This window comes from Pezoporus occidentalis, unplaced genomic scaffold (assembly GCF_034315485.1).
Source record: "Pezoporus occidentalis ecotype Australia unplaced genomic scaffold, CSIRO_AGI_Poc_V1 ctg50, whole genome shotgun sequence".
Lineage (NCBI taxonomy): Eukaryota > Metazoa > Chordata > Aves > Psittaciformes > Psittacidae > Pezoporus > Pezoporus occidentalis.
The window spans coordinates 1,943,639-1,958,978 of NW_026915836.1; the positions used below are offsets into that span (position 1 = coordinate 1,943,639).

General features: G+C 44.9%; 1 protein-coding gene across 5 annotated transcripts in view; it reads left to right on the top strand.

Moving 5' to 3' along the window:
- TTC7A (tetratricopeptide repeat domain 7A) overlaps window positions 1–15,340 on the top strand; it is a 170,993-nt gene that overhangs the window by 48,805 nt on the left and 106,848 nt on the right. For all 5 annotated transcript variants that reach the window (XM_062637012.1, XM_062637013.1, XM_062637015.1 and 2 more), the window contains one exon: window positions 6,471–6,575. In XM_062637012.1, the coding sequence (XP_062492996.1) occupies window positions 6,471–6,575 (105 nt within the window). The remainder of the gene's footprint in view (window positions 1–6,470; window positions 6,576–15,340) is intronic.

Sequence of the window (15,340 nt, forward strand, 5' to 3'; positions counted from 1 at the left end):
CATTGTTGCTGACCCTGACCCTACTAGCCCAATGCTGAGGACACCACAGTGGTCAACCAGTATCATTAGGGTTGGCAGTAGGGGCATTTAAGCTCCAAGTGTGGTAATTCACAAACCCAGGCAGTTAAAGCTACACATAATGGTCTTCTCTGCTCTTACCCCTTATGTTTGCTCATCTTTAAGGCAAAGGGAAAGAAAGAGTCATACTTGTCTACCTGAATGGATTTCTTATTAACATACTGCTTCAGGAGGTGCCTGGTGTTATACAAAGGGAAATAGTCGCATCCTTCTTGGTGTCTGTCATTCAGCTGTTTTTAGGGGGGGAGTAGGCTACAGCTCTTACCAGAGCCAATCTTGCAGTGTCACTGTGTTCCCCTTGGCTGCTCAGAGGCTCGAGATACTGCAGCCCTGCCCAGGGCTTGTGCTGGCAGCGTATTTAGGGTTTTGAAACCGGTCTTACACAGACATGAACTCTGATTTTTGGAGCCCTTCGCAAGTTGCTGGTACATACTGGTAACAGCCAAATAATGACAAGCTAATGCCCGAGCTGCTCATATCTCTGTTGCACCCAGAAAAAGGAATACTTCCTCATACTTAAACAGTGCAGCAAAAGCAGATGTCTGTAGCAGCTTTGAGGAGCTTTCAAGTTTGACTCAGCCATGCCTGTACTGCCAACATACAGCTTTCCAGAAGGTTAGAAGGAAATTTATAGATATATTTAATACATAATTCTGCAGCAACAGCAGACGAATTTTATGATTTTAGGCTGTTCCTCCTCTTGGTTTCCTTGCAAAAGCTTAGGAAGGTTGCTAGGCAACTGACATAAAGAGTACATTTCTCATTGCATTGCAGGCAGGAACCTTGGGAGCAGCAGAGGCCTCGGATGGCTCCTTAAATAGCATTGCTGGGGAGTGAAAGTTACAATATTGAACATTCATTGGTGAAAGATCCTGTTACAAAGGTCAGCTCTCCAGGGGATATTCAATAGTTTGGTTTCCTTTGGTGCAAAGGAAAGATTAGAAGGGAGTGTGCCTGGGTGCTGTAGATAGTACAAGAAATGGAAGCTTCCAAAGGTGCCTGAGTGTGGAGCAGAACACCTGGGTGGGCTTTATAATTGCCTTCAGGCTCTACTCTCTGTTCTTGACAGAAGGTGCCAAGTGAGAGATTTGCCACGCTAGCAAGGACAAATTTGTCCGTATAGGGTTTAGAATTTAAGAGGCACTTTAAAAAGTGAATGTTTAAAGCTGCTTCACTCCAATGCTCTCATCTGCTCAACGAAAGGTAAAAGAAAAGGGGAAGAATTGCTGCCTGCGTTGAGAGATGTAATTGCCTTGGGGAAGGAATGTTCATGCTGAGGGATTCACGGGAATCTGGAAATTCAGCTGAAAGCTAACACCAAAACAACTAATTCCAGGGTTCTCAATTGTGGCTCATCTCCTCTGTTGGTTCAAGGTCATTTATAGCTAGATTGCTGTGAATCCCAGAGTACAGGGAATGTTAATTCTTGCATAATAATGAAAGATTCCCACCCCCTTCCTCACAATCCCTTTGAAACAGTGTCATTTTTACAATCAGATGGGATGATGCCAGGGAAATAAAGCAGTGCTCGTTGTAGGGATTCATTTATGCACTAAAGTGCCAGGTGAATTGGGAATGAGGTTGTCTACCACAACTGCCACCTTGAGGAACATTTTTCCCTCTGGCTGAGAAGTATTACCAAAGAAGCAAAAAAGCAGGGAGGGTTTTTGGAACCTTTGCAAGAGACAAGCAACTGTTTATGGTGTGTCAAGTCTGCCTGGCATGATTTACTGTCTGAAAATTCTTCTTCCTTTTGCCTACATTTGTGGTTTCTTTATCTTCTAAATATGAAACTAATCTCTGACGTCCTTTTGTTGCTTTGGTATGGTGAGAGAAAAGAGGGGGGAGAAGAAAATTGTGGTGGAGTGAGCTGGAAAACCAGCATTTGGGCAGCATCTATGCATTTACCATAATTGATGGCAAGATCCATCGAGCCTTTTGGAAAAATAAGGAAGAGAACTAACTATAGCCTGTTCTTCTTTCTGTACCGTTCATGTGCAAGCATGTTTGAGGAATATGCTTGCATGCTTTGTTCTATAATTAGTAAATGGGCAATGGGAGTTGTTTTGTATTTGGATAGAAGTTTTCCTTTACATTTTACTCCCTTACAGGATTCAAAGGTTTCACTGCTGTAATTACTTAGGGGAGGTGTCCTCTCTCCCCATAGTTTCTTTGTGATTTCTTGCTGCATACTGAGAATTGCCCCCCACATATTGGATGTGGTACATAGAGCTCCTTCAGTAGTCTGTACTGAAAGCAGCCATTTGCCAGTATTAATTGCTGCTTCCTGGAAACTGCCTTTCCTAATTTTCTTCTCATAAATAGTTGTTTGTGATCTCTGGAGAAGAAAAATACTGTATGTAAGTAGATTAGGTGAGGAAAAAATTGACAAAGAAAACCAGCTTCCTATAGATACTACTGAATTTAGGTTGGCTATAAGGAATGAGTTCTTCATTGTGAGGGTGATGAGGCACTGGGACAGGTTGCCCAAGGGAGTTGTGTTTGCTCCTTCTGGCAGTGTTCAAGGCCAGGCTGGGCACTGCTTGGAGCAACCTGGTTTAATGGAAGGTGTCCCTGCCCGTGGCATCGGGGTTGGAACTGGATGATCTTAAGGTTCTTTCCAACCCAAGCCATTCCATGATTGCAGTGTGGAACAGCAGTGCCTTATCCTTGCCTTTATCCACTGCGAAAACCCCACAGAGTTGTTGGTCTGTGATTTTGGTTTTGATGGCTTAACATACCAATTAATGCAGTGTTTTCACTCCACAACCAGATTTGAGTTCTGTGCTTTGTTGGTCATAACAAAGGGAGGATGGTCATGCATCTCCTTCAACCCGATGAGGGTCACAAGGCTGAGAACTCCTACATCAGACCTCCTGTAGACAAAGCGGAACCCCCCACGAAGCAGCTGTTGGCAAGCTTGCCATTCCTTTAAACCATGCCTGTTTAATGGGTCTGTGTGTGTTTGGGAGGACTTAAAAGTAGTTCTGCCAGAGAGAGGCCAAATGAGACCCAGAGGCAAATCGCTGGCTTTCTGAAGTCCTTGGGAACCGGTTCCAGTGCACTCATTATAACCTAGCAATTAGCAAGCTCAACAGAGAGAACTTAAACCCTGGCTTGATTTTGCTGTGAGCCCTTGTGAAGCTCAGAATTGTGAGTAGGAAGCATGCACTCATTTGGAGTTCAAGCTCTGCTCTTCTCAAACATGCCTCACCAATAAATCTAATTATTATTACTGCTTTGCAGTGAATCTCACAAACAATGCGCTCGGCTGCCTGGTCCACCCACGCTAAGTGCAAGAATATGTACATTTTAATTATCAGATTATTTCAATGTTCCACAAACGCTGCTTCCTATTAAATATTGTTACAAACCAGTGACATCTGCATTCAGTACTGAGTGCATGATGGTTGTTCCCTGCCTATTAATGTCTGCGGTGAGTATCTTTAGAACACCTGGATGTTGGATGACACGCCAGTGTCCCTGGGGTAAGGTCGCTGTGGGAGTGGGATATTCTTTCTCCTGTCATTCCTTGGATAACGTTTCCATCGTCTGTAGATAATTTCTGCTGAGTAAAGTTTTCAAGGTGAAATTACTGAGATCTCTTGAGTTTTTAAAAGGCTGGGGGGGAGAAAGGCTTTGTGTCACCCTGTTTCTAAAGCCACTTCTGCGCCAGCTGTTTAATTGGGAATTGTATAACTCCTTTTAGAGTGACATAACTTTTGTAAGTGGTTTAGAAGCAGCGTTGAAACTGTGGTCTCACTCTGTGAATGCGTGTGAATGCTCCAGAGTGCATGTGATGAAGTGACTCCACATGTGAGGTGTTTGGCTGTAGGCACAGGGTGGGACTTTGCTTTGCAGCAGTTGGTAGTCGCTGTTTTGCAGTTGCCCCTGAACAGGCTTAGGGCAGGCATGAGAATTGCCCTGTGGTCTGAGGCTATTGGAGACTGCAGGGTTGGTGTGTCCCAGTGACCAGCCTTACTCAGTGGGCAGACTGCAGACAGGGATGGAGCAGAGCTCAAGAGGGACTGGTGAAGAGTCAGGTTGTATCACTTTTCTCATGGTGTAGACCCTGGAAGGTCCCTCAACTGTGTCCCAAATTGGGACAGCCCTCTCTCAGCTCTGGTTTGTGCTAGTGCTGGCCTGTGGGGCAGCTCTTACAGCTCCCAGGGGCCTCCTGCCTTCCCTCCAGTCATGCTGCCGATGGCTAGCTGAGAAACCACCACTGAGGTCAGGTTGAATCTCGCTCTGAAAGCACTGAGCAATGTATGGTCAGTTACACATCTGGCCTTTTCAGTCACTTGCATGGTGAGATGACAAGGGTTTGGGGCTGTTCAGCTGCAGATACACCAGCCAGCAGGGTACATGTTGTCCTGCTCTGCTCTTTGGGTTTCTCTTGTCTGGAAACACCCGTGGAGCTGGAATATAGGCAGGAGGCAAGAAGATGATGTGCCAGGCTAGGACCCCTATGGGGTTGTGCTTTCATTTCCAGTGTGTTCAGCAGTGCTACTGGGAATATTAGGTGCCTGCAGTGCAGGTAGTGTTCTGTGAGAGAGAGGAATAAGATGCCATTAAAACTTGAGACAGTACTTGTTCTGAGCAAATAGGTGTCAGGGAGGTTCATTCTGAGGGATGCTAGTCACCTCGGGACAGCACAGTGCAGTGATGTGTTTCTTCCTGTACCTCAGGGTTGAATTACCCAAGTCTTTTTGTTTCCAAGAGAGGTAAGGTAACAGGTTAAGCTCCAGGACAAAGTTTGTTGATTCCCGTCTTTGAGGCAGGCTTCCTTCTGGCTTTAGGCAAACGGTGCATTTGGAGTTGTAAAATAACAATTATTTCCTTACTTTCATTGACGATACCGGATGCTTTAGGTAGGTGGGAGCAGCCTGGAGAATGTAGGGTATGCTGTTGCTCTTTGGACTATGCAGCAGGTACCCAAAACTTCTCAAGCAGAAGGGTTTGCTCTCTGCAGCTGCAGAGCTCGCCTCTTTGGTTATGAAACCCATCTTTGTCTGAGCATGGGCAGGGCTGCTGTACATCTGGTTTTCCCTTTTCCCAGGCTCCCTCCCAAGCAAATTCCTAACCAGGCTTTTGTGTTCTATAGCAAGAAGTGGACCTTCAGTTCTGTGGAGAAAGGAAGTAACAGGCACAGGTTGCTTTGGTGTGTGAGGAGGGGAAGTGCTGATGGACAGTGGGAGCGTGAAGCTGCAATGTGGGGCTGCAGGACTTGGAGCTGCCTGTGATGGTCAGAGTTCTGGGGGGAGCCCCTGGGGGTCAGGGTCAGGAGAAGATGCCCAGGACCTGGTACAAATAGTGGTTGGCTTTGACTCTGCAAGCTTCTGTTGCTGCTCTCCTGGAATATAAAAGGCCATGACTGTCTAATGTGCCTATGAGAGGAAACACAACAAGAGAGGCCGGTGTGTGTCTTGGGAAGAGTTTGTGGGAAGTGGGGCATGCAAGGAGACATTCTGGGAGAAGAAAACTACACCTTGAGCTCAAGGATGAGAGAACTTAGGGGGGGTCAGGGGTCAGTAGTGAGTGGAGTGGAAGCTGGAAAGCAACTGTGGTCCAAGTGGGGTGGGCTGTGCAGGGCAGCTGCTGTCACCTCCTCATTGTCTTGACCAGATCTTCTCACTAGCATCTCAGACCAGCGCTTTCCTCATTCTTCTTTAAACCTTCAGCCGTGAATATGTGCTATAAAAAACAAGAATGTTTGTAGAGCACAAGGGCTATGTTAACTGCTGTTCTTAATAAACATCATTCATGGTAACTTAACGCCAGAAAGACAGCCATAGTTTTATGGGCTTTCATTCTAACACATGCTAGTCAGACCACCCGCTGAACAGGGTATTGCTGTGCAATTGCTTGCTCCACCCTTTGAATGGCGGGATCCCGGTTGTATTCTCGTATGTTCTGGAACTGGAGAAGACTCAAAACAATACCCAGAGCAATTACTTTAGCTGCACAAACCTCTCTCTGAATAGAGTTGGCGTGAAATGTTGGCATACTGGAGGTTAAGCTATTTATGATCTTTTCTGGCTTACTGGAAGGTGGTTGTGTGCAAGGAAAACTACAGCAGAATGCTTGTGAATTGGAGGGGCAGAGTTAAAATAACCAGTGAATTAACAGCTGAGGAAAACTGTTCTTTGTAAAGTGCACAGCCAGGGCTGGTTCTTTGGCACGTTTCCTCTGGGTGTAGGAAGAGTATGTGCTTGCCCGCGCATGTGCGCGCACATGTGTCTGCGTGTGTGGAGGTGGGAATAAAGTTGCTAACTTGTTGCTGACGTGATTTTTTTCCTTCATAGCACTGAAATACCTTGTGGGGACTCTGTAACAACACTGTCTAATTAGCCTTTTTTATTTCCTGCTCCTCTCTCCCCCTCCTCCTCCAGTCGGCATATGCAGTGTCAGTGCTTAAAGAGTGTGCTAAACTGCGACCTACGGATCCCACCGTTCCTCTTCTGGCTGCCAAGGTCTGCATTGGGTCGCTGCACTGGGTAAGCAAGCTGATGCAGTTCTTACCTGATGGAGCAGGTTCAGCAGTGACAGTGCCACAGTGCGGTTGCAGTGGGGAGAAAGGGAATCCCTGTAAGAAATCATAGCCCTTAAAGAGAAGATTAAAAAAATCCCAGCAAGACATTTTGCAGTGAGTCACAGGAATACGTTTTGCTGGCACATTAAACAAAGGAAGAAGGGGGAAAGCCATAACAGCCATTCTGGGAACTGCTTCTTCAGCTGAGTGTCAAGCTGAATTGGCCACTCGTGTAGCCCCCTGGAAGACTACAGTTAATAATAATAAGCGGACCATTAAACAGTTCAGGTCTGCTGGACGACTCAGTCCTTTGTTCCTGAAGGTGCTGTATCAGTGCTTTCTGTTCTGGATGTGTTAATGTACGCCCCAGAAGCAGAGTGGGAGTGGAAGTCTGTGCCTGTGAAATTCTGATTATCCCAAGGAGCAGAAACATCTGTCAGTCTTTTGCTGCTTGATTTAATTAATTGAATGGCAGCCTGCTGTTTCCACCTGTCCTCACCACGAGGTGTCCCTGCAGTCACTGAAGGGTTATAATTGCTAATGTAAGTAAAGCAAAGACGTGAGGAAAGCATGAAGGAAGAAACCAGAAGAATCTGCTCAGATTTTGGTGAAGAATTGTAAGGGCTGGATTTGCTGCTGTTGTCACCCTACCCCCTGTCTCTCCATCATCTATATCCCTAGCGGGTGACAGTTGGTATTCAGTTAAACTTAACTGAGATGTATTGGCTTATGCTATTGTCGGCAAAGAGATCTGGTTATAGATGTTTTTGAATGAATTATGCTGCTCAGGCTCTAATGGTTAAACTTACATGTGAGTCAGCAAAAACTGGGAAGTACCTTTTTCTAGGAAAAATCAGGTCTGGGGGCCTTGAGGGAATTGTTGCTAAACTACCCAACCTACCTCTGCTCTCTGTGTAGAGCAATTTTAACTCTCTTGTACCCTTAGCTCAGTGTCCAAATTCGGAGGGCTGAAAGCTTTTCAGTGATTATAAAATAACATTCACAGTGGAAGTTGTTTTTTTAGTAAAGTAAATAAGTTGGGTTTTCTTCCCAATTCTCAAAGATATTAAAACAATACGAAACATAGGCGTTACAGCTGTTTGAACATTCTTACTGATATCTCTGATGAAGTTTTCAAAGCAAGATTAACTTGTCATCAGTCTAAGACATCAGCAAGTAGATTGATAATTTTTACTCTGTATGCTCTGAATCTGGATGAACTTCATGGGCTAAATTCCTGCATTCACTTGGAGCCATAGCAGGGTACTGCAAGCCCCTGGCAGCTTCCCCTGGCAATTCTGCCACGAGGCAAAAAAAAACAACCCAAAAAACCCAACCCAGCAGAACAGTCACGTTAAACGTGAAGAAAATCTTCCTCTGAGATCAAGCTAGTTTTTGCCAAGGAGTCTGAATTTTAGTATAGGAGACAAACTTGGGATCTCCATATTGCAAATGAATCTTTTACACTTCTGTCTTTGTGCTCTGTGAACATGCATCCAACAAGGGGGAGGCATTGGAGCTTTGAAGCCAATGAGGGAGGATGCTCTGTTGGACCTGCTACTTGCAAACAAGGAAGAAGTGGTTGGGAATGTGAAGTGTGGGGCAGCCTTGACTGCACTGACTGTGAGGTGGTAAAGTTCAGGATCCTGGGAGAAGGCAACAAGGCACATAGTAGAATGGTCTATTCAGACATGCTTTGACTGACTTTGTCCACTTCTAAACACAGTGCCTTCAGGAAGGCTGTGGTCTCTTGCTGCCTGCTGAACGTGTGATCTCTGCCATAACTAGTGTTTGGACAAAACTGAAATACAGTGACTGCATCTTGTGAGATTCCAGGCTAAAATCAAGATCCCTGGCGTAGGATCCCTTTGCTTTCATGTGTTACCCTGGTGTTTATGCAGCTCTCAGTGATGAGGTTTCATATGGTGCCATTAAAGTCTGCTGACTGTGATGGATGTTAAATTATGAACCCAAATTGAAGATGATGCTATGCCAGAAAATGGGCAGTCAGGATTTGTCCTTCTTATTAGTGTTCCTCCCCAAAATCTTTTCAGATCCCTAGCATAGCTAGCATATAGAAAACCCACCTTGTTATAAACACACTTAGAAAAGACAGTGAGACTGAATTCAGTTCTGACTCTGTTCTTGGGCAATCCAGTATCTCCGTACCTCTTATATATGGCAGAGATGATAAAGCAACGATCTCACCCTAAAATATAGAACAAGTAAAGGAAAAATGAGCTGATTTTGGGTATTGCATACTTAGAGGTTGGTGGTTTCTTTCCCCTCTATCTGCTGCTTTTTCACTGTGTGAAGCACTTTTCAGTGTTATTCCCTCAGACTCTGACTCAGAACTGGGGTGTAGTATGAGATGCAAACATGATTTCACAAGAGGGTAATCTCACTGGAGTTATCTAGAGCACAACCTTATGAACTAAAACCCAGTTAAAAATATTCCTCTCCCCTGTTCATTTCACTCTGTGGCTCTACCCTGGTACTGAACTTGATGGTGGTATAGAAGAGTTTTAGTTAAGGGGAGCCAGAGGGAAATCAGAGCATCTTTTAGAAGAACTGAAATGATAGGTTTCCACATCTCGCAGTCAAAGGGAAGCTTCTGACATTACTGGCAAATTCTGGTGCCTAATAAAGACCTTCCTGCTTAGCAGAGCTGTTTTTCTAAATGTCATCCTTACAGTAATTATCTGCATTTAAATTACATGGCAATCAGATCGGAATTGAATCATTTAAACTGGAAGTGAACAAGCTGATCAATGCCAGTATAAATAGAAAGGAGGATAGACATGGCGCAGGAACGGTCTAATGGGCAAATATTAACAGTTACAAATACTCAGATACATCTTACTTTTCAGAACATATCAAATATGATTAATTTCTCAAATGGGAAATATATCAATGTACTTGACTGCTGGCTAGGCAGGCACAGGGTGAAAATAAATCATCATTTATCCAAATGAAACAGCAAATTTATACATCCTGCATCTGTCTACTGTGTGCTTTTGGTGCAGTATTATACTCAGTTTGTTTATGGCCCAAGGACAAGCAATACTTCAGTCTTATTTCAGTTACTAGCAATAAAAAAACAAAACAAAGCCAAAACATTTCTGCAACTGGGTAATTGCAGAATGTCATGAGGAGCACAGATTAATCTAGTGGTCATTTTTCCTGTTTTGCTGGCTTTGTACATGATGTCTCGGCATACTTATAGGACCAGGGAAAACAAAACATGAATTGAAATGTAGTGATTTACAGCACTGAGGATGCTGATCCCAGCTATGAAATATTCAGAAGAAATTGGGGTATGAAAACATGCATGCATTCATGCTGTGCCGTGCAAATCAATATCTAACAGCCTGATGTGGGAAAGAGCTAACACCCTCAGCTTCTGTTGTGGTATTATGACCAGATTATTAGCTGATATAAATTGGCACTACTCCACTGGCATATTACTGGCACTATGGTGGCTTACATCAGCAGATGATTTGCCCTATCAACCACTAGCTCTCTGCCTGGGGCCTGCAGTAAACAAGAGAATGATATAAGCAATGTTTTGGTTACCTTTTTCAGAAGTACAGTCTTTCACACATTAAAAACTAGTCCATCAAACAAACAAACCCAGCCAACCAAAGCAAGCCATACACAACAACCAACCAACCAAAACCCAATAGTCAAAAGCTCCAACAGTAGTGTACCTATATAGACCACACTCGTCTGGTCAGGGTGAGGTTGGACCCGTGCTGAATGAAGTTTGTGAGATACAAAAGGTTTTCAGCAAAGCTGGAACTTTTATACTGTACCTAGCCCATAATACAGATATCTTAATGCCTTTTTATCGGGCTCAGAATTACGTTTGAGGCATCATGCTGCCTAGCCTTCTATTTTGCTGGGGTATCAGCACATAGGTTTGCTGAACTCACATGTGAATGATTCTAGCAAGTGAACCCAAAGCCCATTTGTGTTTAGCTTTCTGTCTTTTAGCTTTCCGGAATGCGCTGTGAAGTTTTTGACTACTAAAGTTCAGAGCATTGTTTTAATTTTTCATAGCAAAGTTGATGTATCTTACAGTGGAATATGTCCATAATGAGGTTTTCCTGCCTTGGTCCACTATAAATCCAGAGTTCCACTTAACTAAAAGGCTTGCTGTGATTTCCTCATTCACTCAGCCTCCCCTGGCACAGCCTCAGCTGTGAATGCTCACTTGCCTGTTTTGGCAGTGACTTGGAGTTGCTGCATGAGTAGTTGTTTTTAATATTTCAGTAGTACAGTGCTGTTAATTTCAATACTTCTCCAGGACCCTGTTAATGGCAGGTGTGAAAATACCAGAACTTCTGCCTACAGGCGAGTGTTATATACTGAATTTCTCCATTTTATGAAGTATTATTTGAAGGCATTTAGAGTTGCTGTGATGTTTTCTTGAGCCTTTTACTCCACTGATTTCAGTGGAGGCATGTTGAAAACTTTGTATATAGAGACAAAAGGACTTTAGTCTGATAGAGTAGGAGAACACGAGTCATGTTCTCACTATTTTCATTGCCCCCCAGTTGATAGAACAGAAATAGTGTTGTTGTGATAAGCTTGTGTAGTACCAAAGGATGCCAGTATTACCAGCTAGCATGGACTCTACTCCATGGCAAAAACTGCAGCACAAGATGGGACATTTCCCTCATTTCTGTTAGCTTGCCGATCCCAGTGTGCGCAGTGAAGTGCTCTGCTTCAGCCCTTTGCAGGGAAGGCAGAGATCATGCCATCAGTCAGGGAAAAGGAGGAGAGAGTGGGGTCAGGCCAGGCCAGACCATGCCTGGGGTCATAAAAAGTGAGTAAGGCATACCATAAGGTGACTACGTCATGGTGTGTGTGGTGTGGGGAGGCTGGGAGGATGTACGTTCAGAGCTGCATGCTTCTGAGGTGACAGCTTATCATTCATTGCGTTCACAGACCACTTAATCCGAGAGTGCTTCTCTCTCCTTCTGTCCGTTGTTGACCCTGTCACTGTAGATAATAAATGCAGTGCATGTGCTACCCAGTCACCTAGGAGCTCTGGAGTCTCATAGAAAAGCTTAGGTCTTATTGCAGTATGAATAACATTGAAAGATGAAATCTAGTCCCATTGTTGGAGTTATTCTGCCTGCTGAGTGGATGCTCTAGAGGACCAATATGACTAGGGGAAGAGGCTACCAAGAAAGCAGTGAATGGTAAGGGGCTAATAGAGATTTCTTCTGTCTTTTAAAAGACATTCTTGCTTACATCACAGCTACTCTTATTGGGGCAGTTCTGAGCGTTTCAGACATCTAAAATGACCAAGAATTTGTGGACAAATCAATCCTGCTACAGTGGAGGAAAGGCCCAAAATTACACCTAAATGCTAGGGGCTGAGCATACATGCAGACTAAGTTGGTGGGCTTAGCACTGGTGACAGGGAAAATGCTGAATAGATCAGCAATAGAAAGCACAGGATCTGGGATGATCTTAAGGTCCTTTCTAACCCTAGCAATCCTACAAATTGCTTTGTATGCTATAAACAGCTGTGGGACAAAGCCTTCCTATTACTCTCTGCCTTAATGACCACTTTCTTCCTATGCACTTTTCCTCTTCTCATTCTCTTTTCCCAATTTGTTTTCTGTTCTTTGAACTTGTCTCCATACCCAATGTAATTAAAATTACACGAAGAGGTCAATTCAACTAGTTAATACCATGCATAATTCTGCATAGATGCCCCTTCTATAGGATTTGGGTCTCTACGCGCTTGGGTATCACCCAATCTCCCTGGTGTCTGGACTCCCCTGCTCCACTAACTTTGTCTGCTCTCTTAAGTCCTGTGTCACTTGATGTGTTTCCTGCCTCCTCCGTTTTGCCACAGTAAGGTGCCATTTCCACGCTGCAGCACATCATGGATTTGCTTGTCCTCAGTTGCTCTAAATCCACGCTGGTGAGAATTGCAGCTCCCACTGATAGCCTCAGAAGGTGTTGATGCAGCGGGGTAGGGCTTGAGCTTCTCTAAACACAAGCTGGGTGGTGACAGGCCATGGGACAGCATCTGCTGCTCACTATCCCTTGTCAGTGTGCCCTGGACTTAGCTCAAGCACACACCAAAACCTGTGGTCCAATAACAAGGGTGGCTGCAACAGGGTTACAGAGCTAACAACTGTTCTTTTAGCATCAAAGGTGATGGGGAGGAGCAGCTCCACTGTATTGCAGTGTTACTGGTGTCAGCTCACAGTTTGGCAGCCTGTCTCTCTCCAGGTCTGTGCTGTTTCTGGTGGGCTGGAGAGGTTGTTTAGCTCCTGCTTCCAAGTGCCTCCTGACAGCTTATACAGCTTGAGTTCAAAATACTTCTGTATTCCTTTTAGGTTGTTTTCCCCCATGCCTGCTTTCTGAGCTTTCTTCCATGCTGGTCTTGGAGGCAGGGAACCTCTCTTGCAACCTGTGGTGCTGCCCTTCTCTGCAACAGCTCTTCAGTGCAAAGCATGAACAAGAACATAAGGACATTAAGGGCTAAATCAGAGCTGTATCTGTGTGGCTTTGAGACTTGTTTTTTCCTGCTTCTGAGAGAATAACATGTAGTGATTCTAAGGAAACTGAATTCAAGCTGCTACCAGCACACTTGATGCCCAAAAGAAAGATGAAGTAAATACGTTTTCTGTAGTGTTGGGAGATGCTGTGGCAGCTGCTAGCAGCCAGGTAACAGCAGTACACTGTGCATTCCCAAATGATTCTCCATCAAGAAAGATGGAGAAAGACTGCATAGCAGGCCTTGTTGGGATAGGATCAAGGGTGATGTTTTTAAACTCAAAGAGGGGAGATTCAGGCTGGACGTGAGGAACGTCATTCTTTACGATGAGGGTGGTGAAACACTGGCACAGGTTGCCCAGAGAGGTGGTGGGAGCCCCATCCATGGAGACATTCAGGGCCAGGCTGGTTGTGGTTTCTGGGCAGCCTGATTTAGTTGAAAATGTCCCTGCTTATTGCAGAGGGGTTGGACAAGGTGATCGTTGAAGGTCCCTTCCAACCCAGGCTGTTCTATGAGTCTAAGGTTGGAGTTCTCTGAAGTGAAGGAACTGTTTAGGTTCCCTCCATACTCAGGCTGGCCTCTGGCTCTGCAGTAGGAGTAGGAATGTCTTGATTCTCCTGATAAGCTTTCTGCTCTTCGCTCACTTCTGCGAGCCTTGAGCTCACAACTTGTAGGAGTCTCGCCGGCACCACATGGGCAGAGGAGGAAGGGGAAGCAGCTCCTGCTGCTTCAGGTCATGCAGCAGCGTGCAGGAGGTGGGAATGGCTGTATCTGGTGGGACTCCAAAGGGCTCAATGCCTCATTTGGAGGCCTTCCCCTGCTTCCCATCACTACAGCATGGAGTGGAGACATCTCACATGCTTATGGACCCCCACGGACATAGCTTTACTGGCAGATCCCAGCTCAGGTTCACTATTAGTCCATCCCTAAGGTGTACAGAGAAGGGATTTTCATCAATCTGGTAGTCCTAGCAGTTTAGTTGGTAGCCCCAAGTATGCCTTAAGGGAGTATTCCTGTTTCAGTTGGTAGCTTCAGATTCATGGTTGCCTTAGGCAGTCAGCAAGACTGATGCACTGGAGAGTTGAAACCTCACAGTGGGCGATGTGAGGGAAAGGTTTGGCTCTTCACGCTTGCCCAGACTGATTGAAGAGTAGGAGAATGGGAGAAGAGGGGGCAGATGGCAGCCGCAGCAGGGCTGGCAGGGGAAGTGCGTGAGTGCTGTAAAAAGGAAAAGTAAATGCTCTCATAAACAGAACCAGCTGTGCTTCAGTTTGCAAGGCCACTCGTTTTCAAAGCAGCCTTCCGCTGACCCAAGTTTGCGTTCGTGAGAATCTTTGTGGCTGGTCAGAGTGCCATTGGCATTTAGTTTGAGTAAATGTTTACAAGAATGTTTGTGCTGTTTTGGCCATTCTGAAAAGTTTTATTTGTACAATAGATTAATCTGACACTCACAGGTGGCCCTGGGTAACTGGCACGTGAGAAAGTTGAATAGTGGGCTGCTGATTTATGCAGCATAGGCCATCAGTCAGAGACTGGGAACACCATCAGGTGACCATTCAGAGAAACAATGGAGCAAAATCTCGCCAATTTTAGGTGTCTCTATTTCAACTCCAAACCTTTCATTTAATCTCTTTTTTCAGACACTCTACCCACCCCTACCCTTGTCAGTAGTCATTAGAGTTCCTTGTATAGTTCTTTTCTTCGTCTAATGGAGACTTCTTAGATGAAAGCATGAGAAGAGGAGAAACAATGAAGAAAGAGAGTGGGGAAATGGCTGTTTATGGTGGCAAAAGAGGTTCATGCTTAATTTTCTGGCTGCAGAGATTTCATGTCTTACATCAAAGTTCCTGAGAGCTGAAGAATTCAGTTATTGTTTCATGGGAAGGGGTTCTTCTTTTGTTGTTGTTTGGGGTTTTTTTTGTGTGGCAAGTCATGGGACATATTTTACTTCCATTGTCCTAGGCTCTGTTCCAGAACACGCTCCAGTATGTGGCAGGGAAGTCTGGCTGGAAGTAAGGCTACTGACAGAATTAAGAAGTCTCTTAGAGCAACTCAGTCTTCCTGATGGGGTCAGAGTTCAAAGGGTCTCATCTGAGCATCGCAGAAGTCAGTAGGGCTATTTCTAGTGTGTTCGGTAGACGTTGGATTATGCTGTCAATGACAATCCTTGCAATTTATTTGTAGCCCTAAGTATGCCCCAAGAG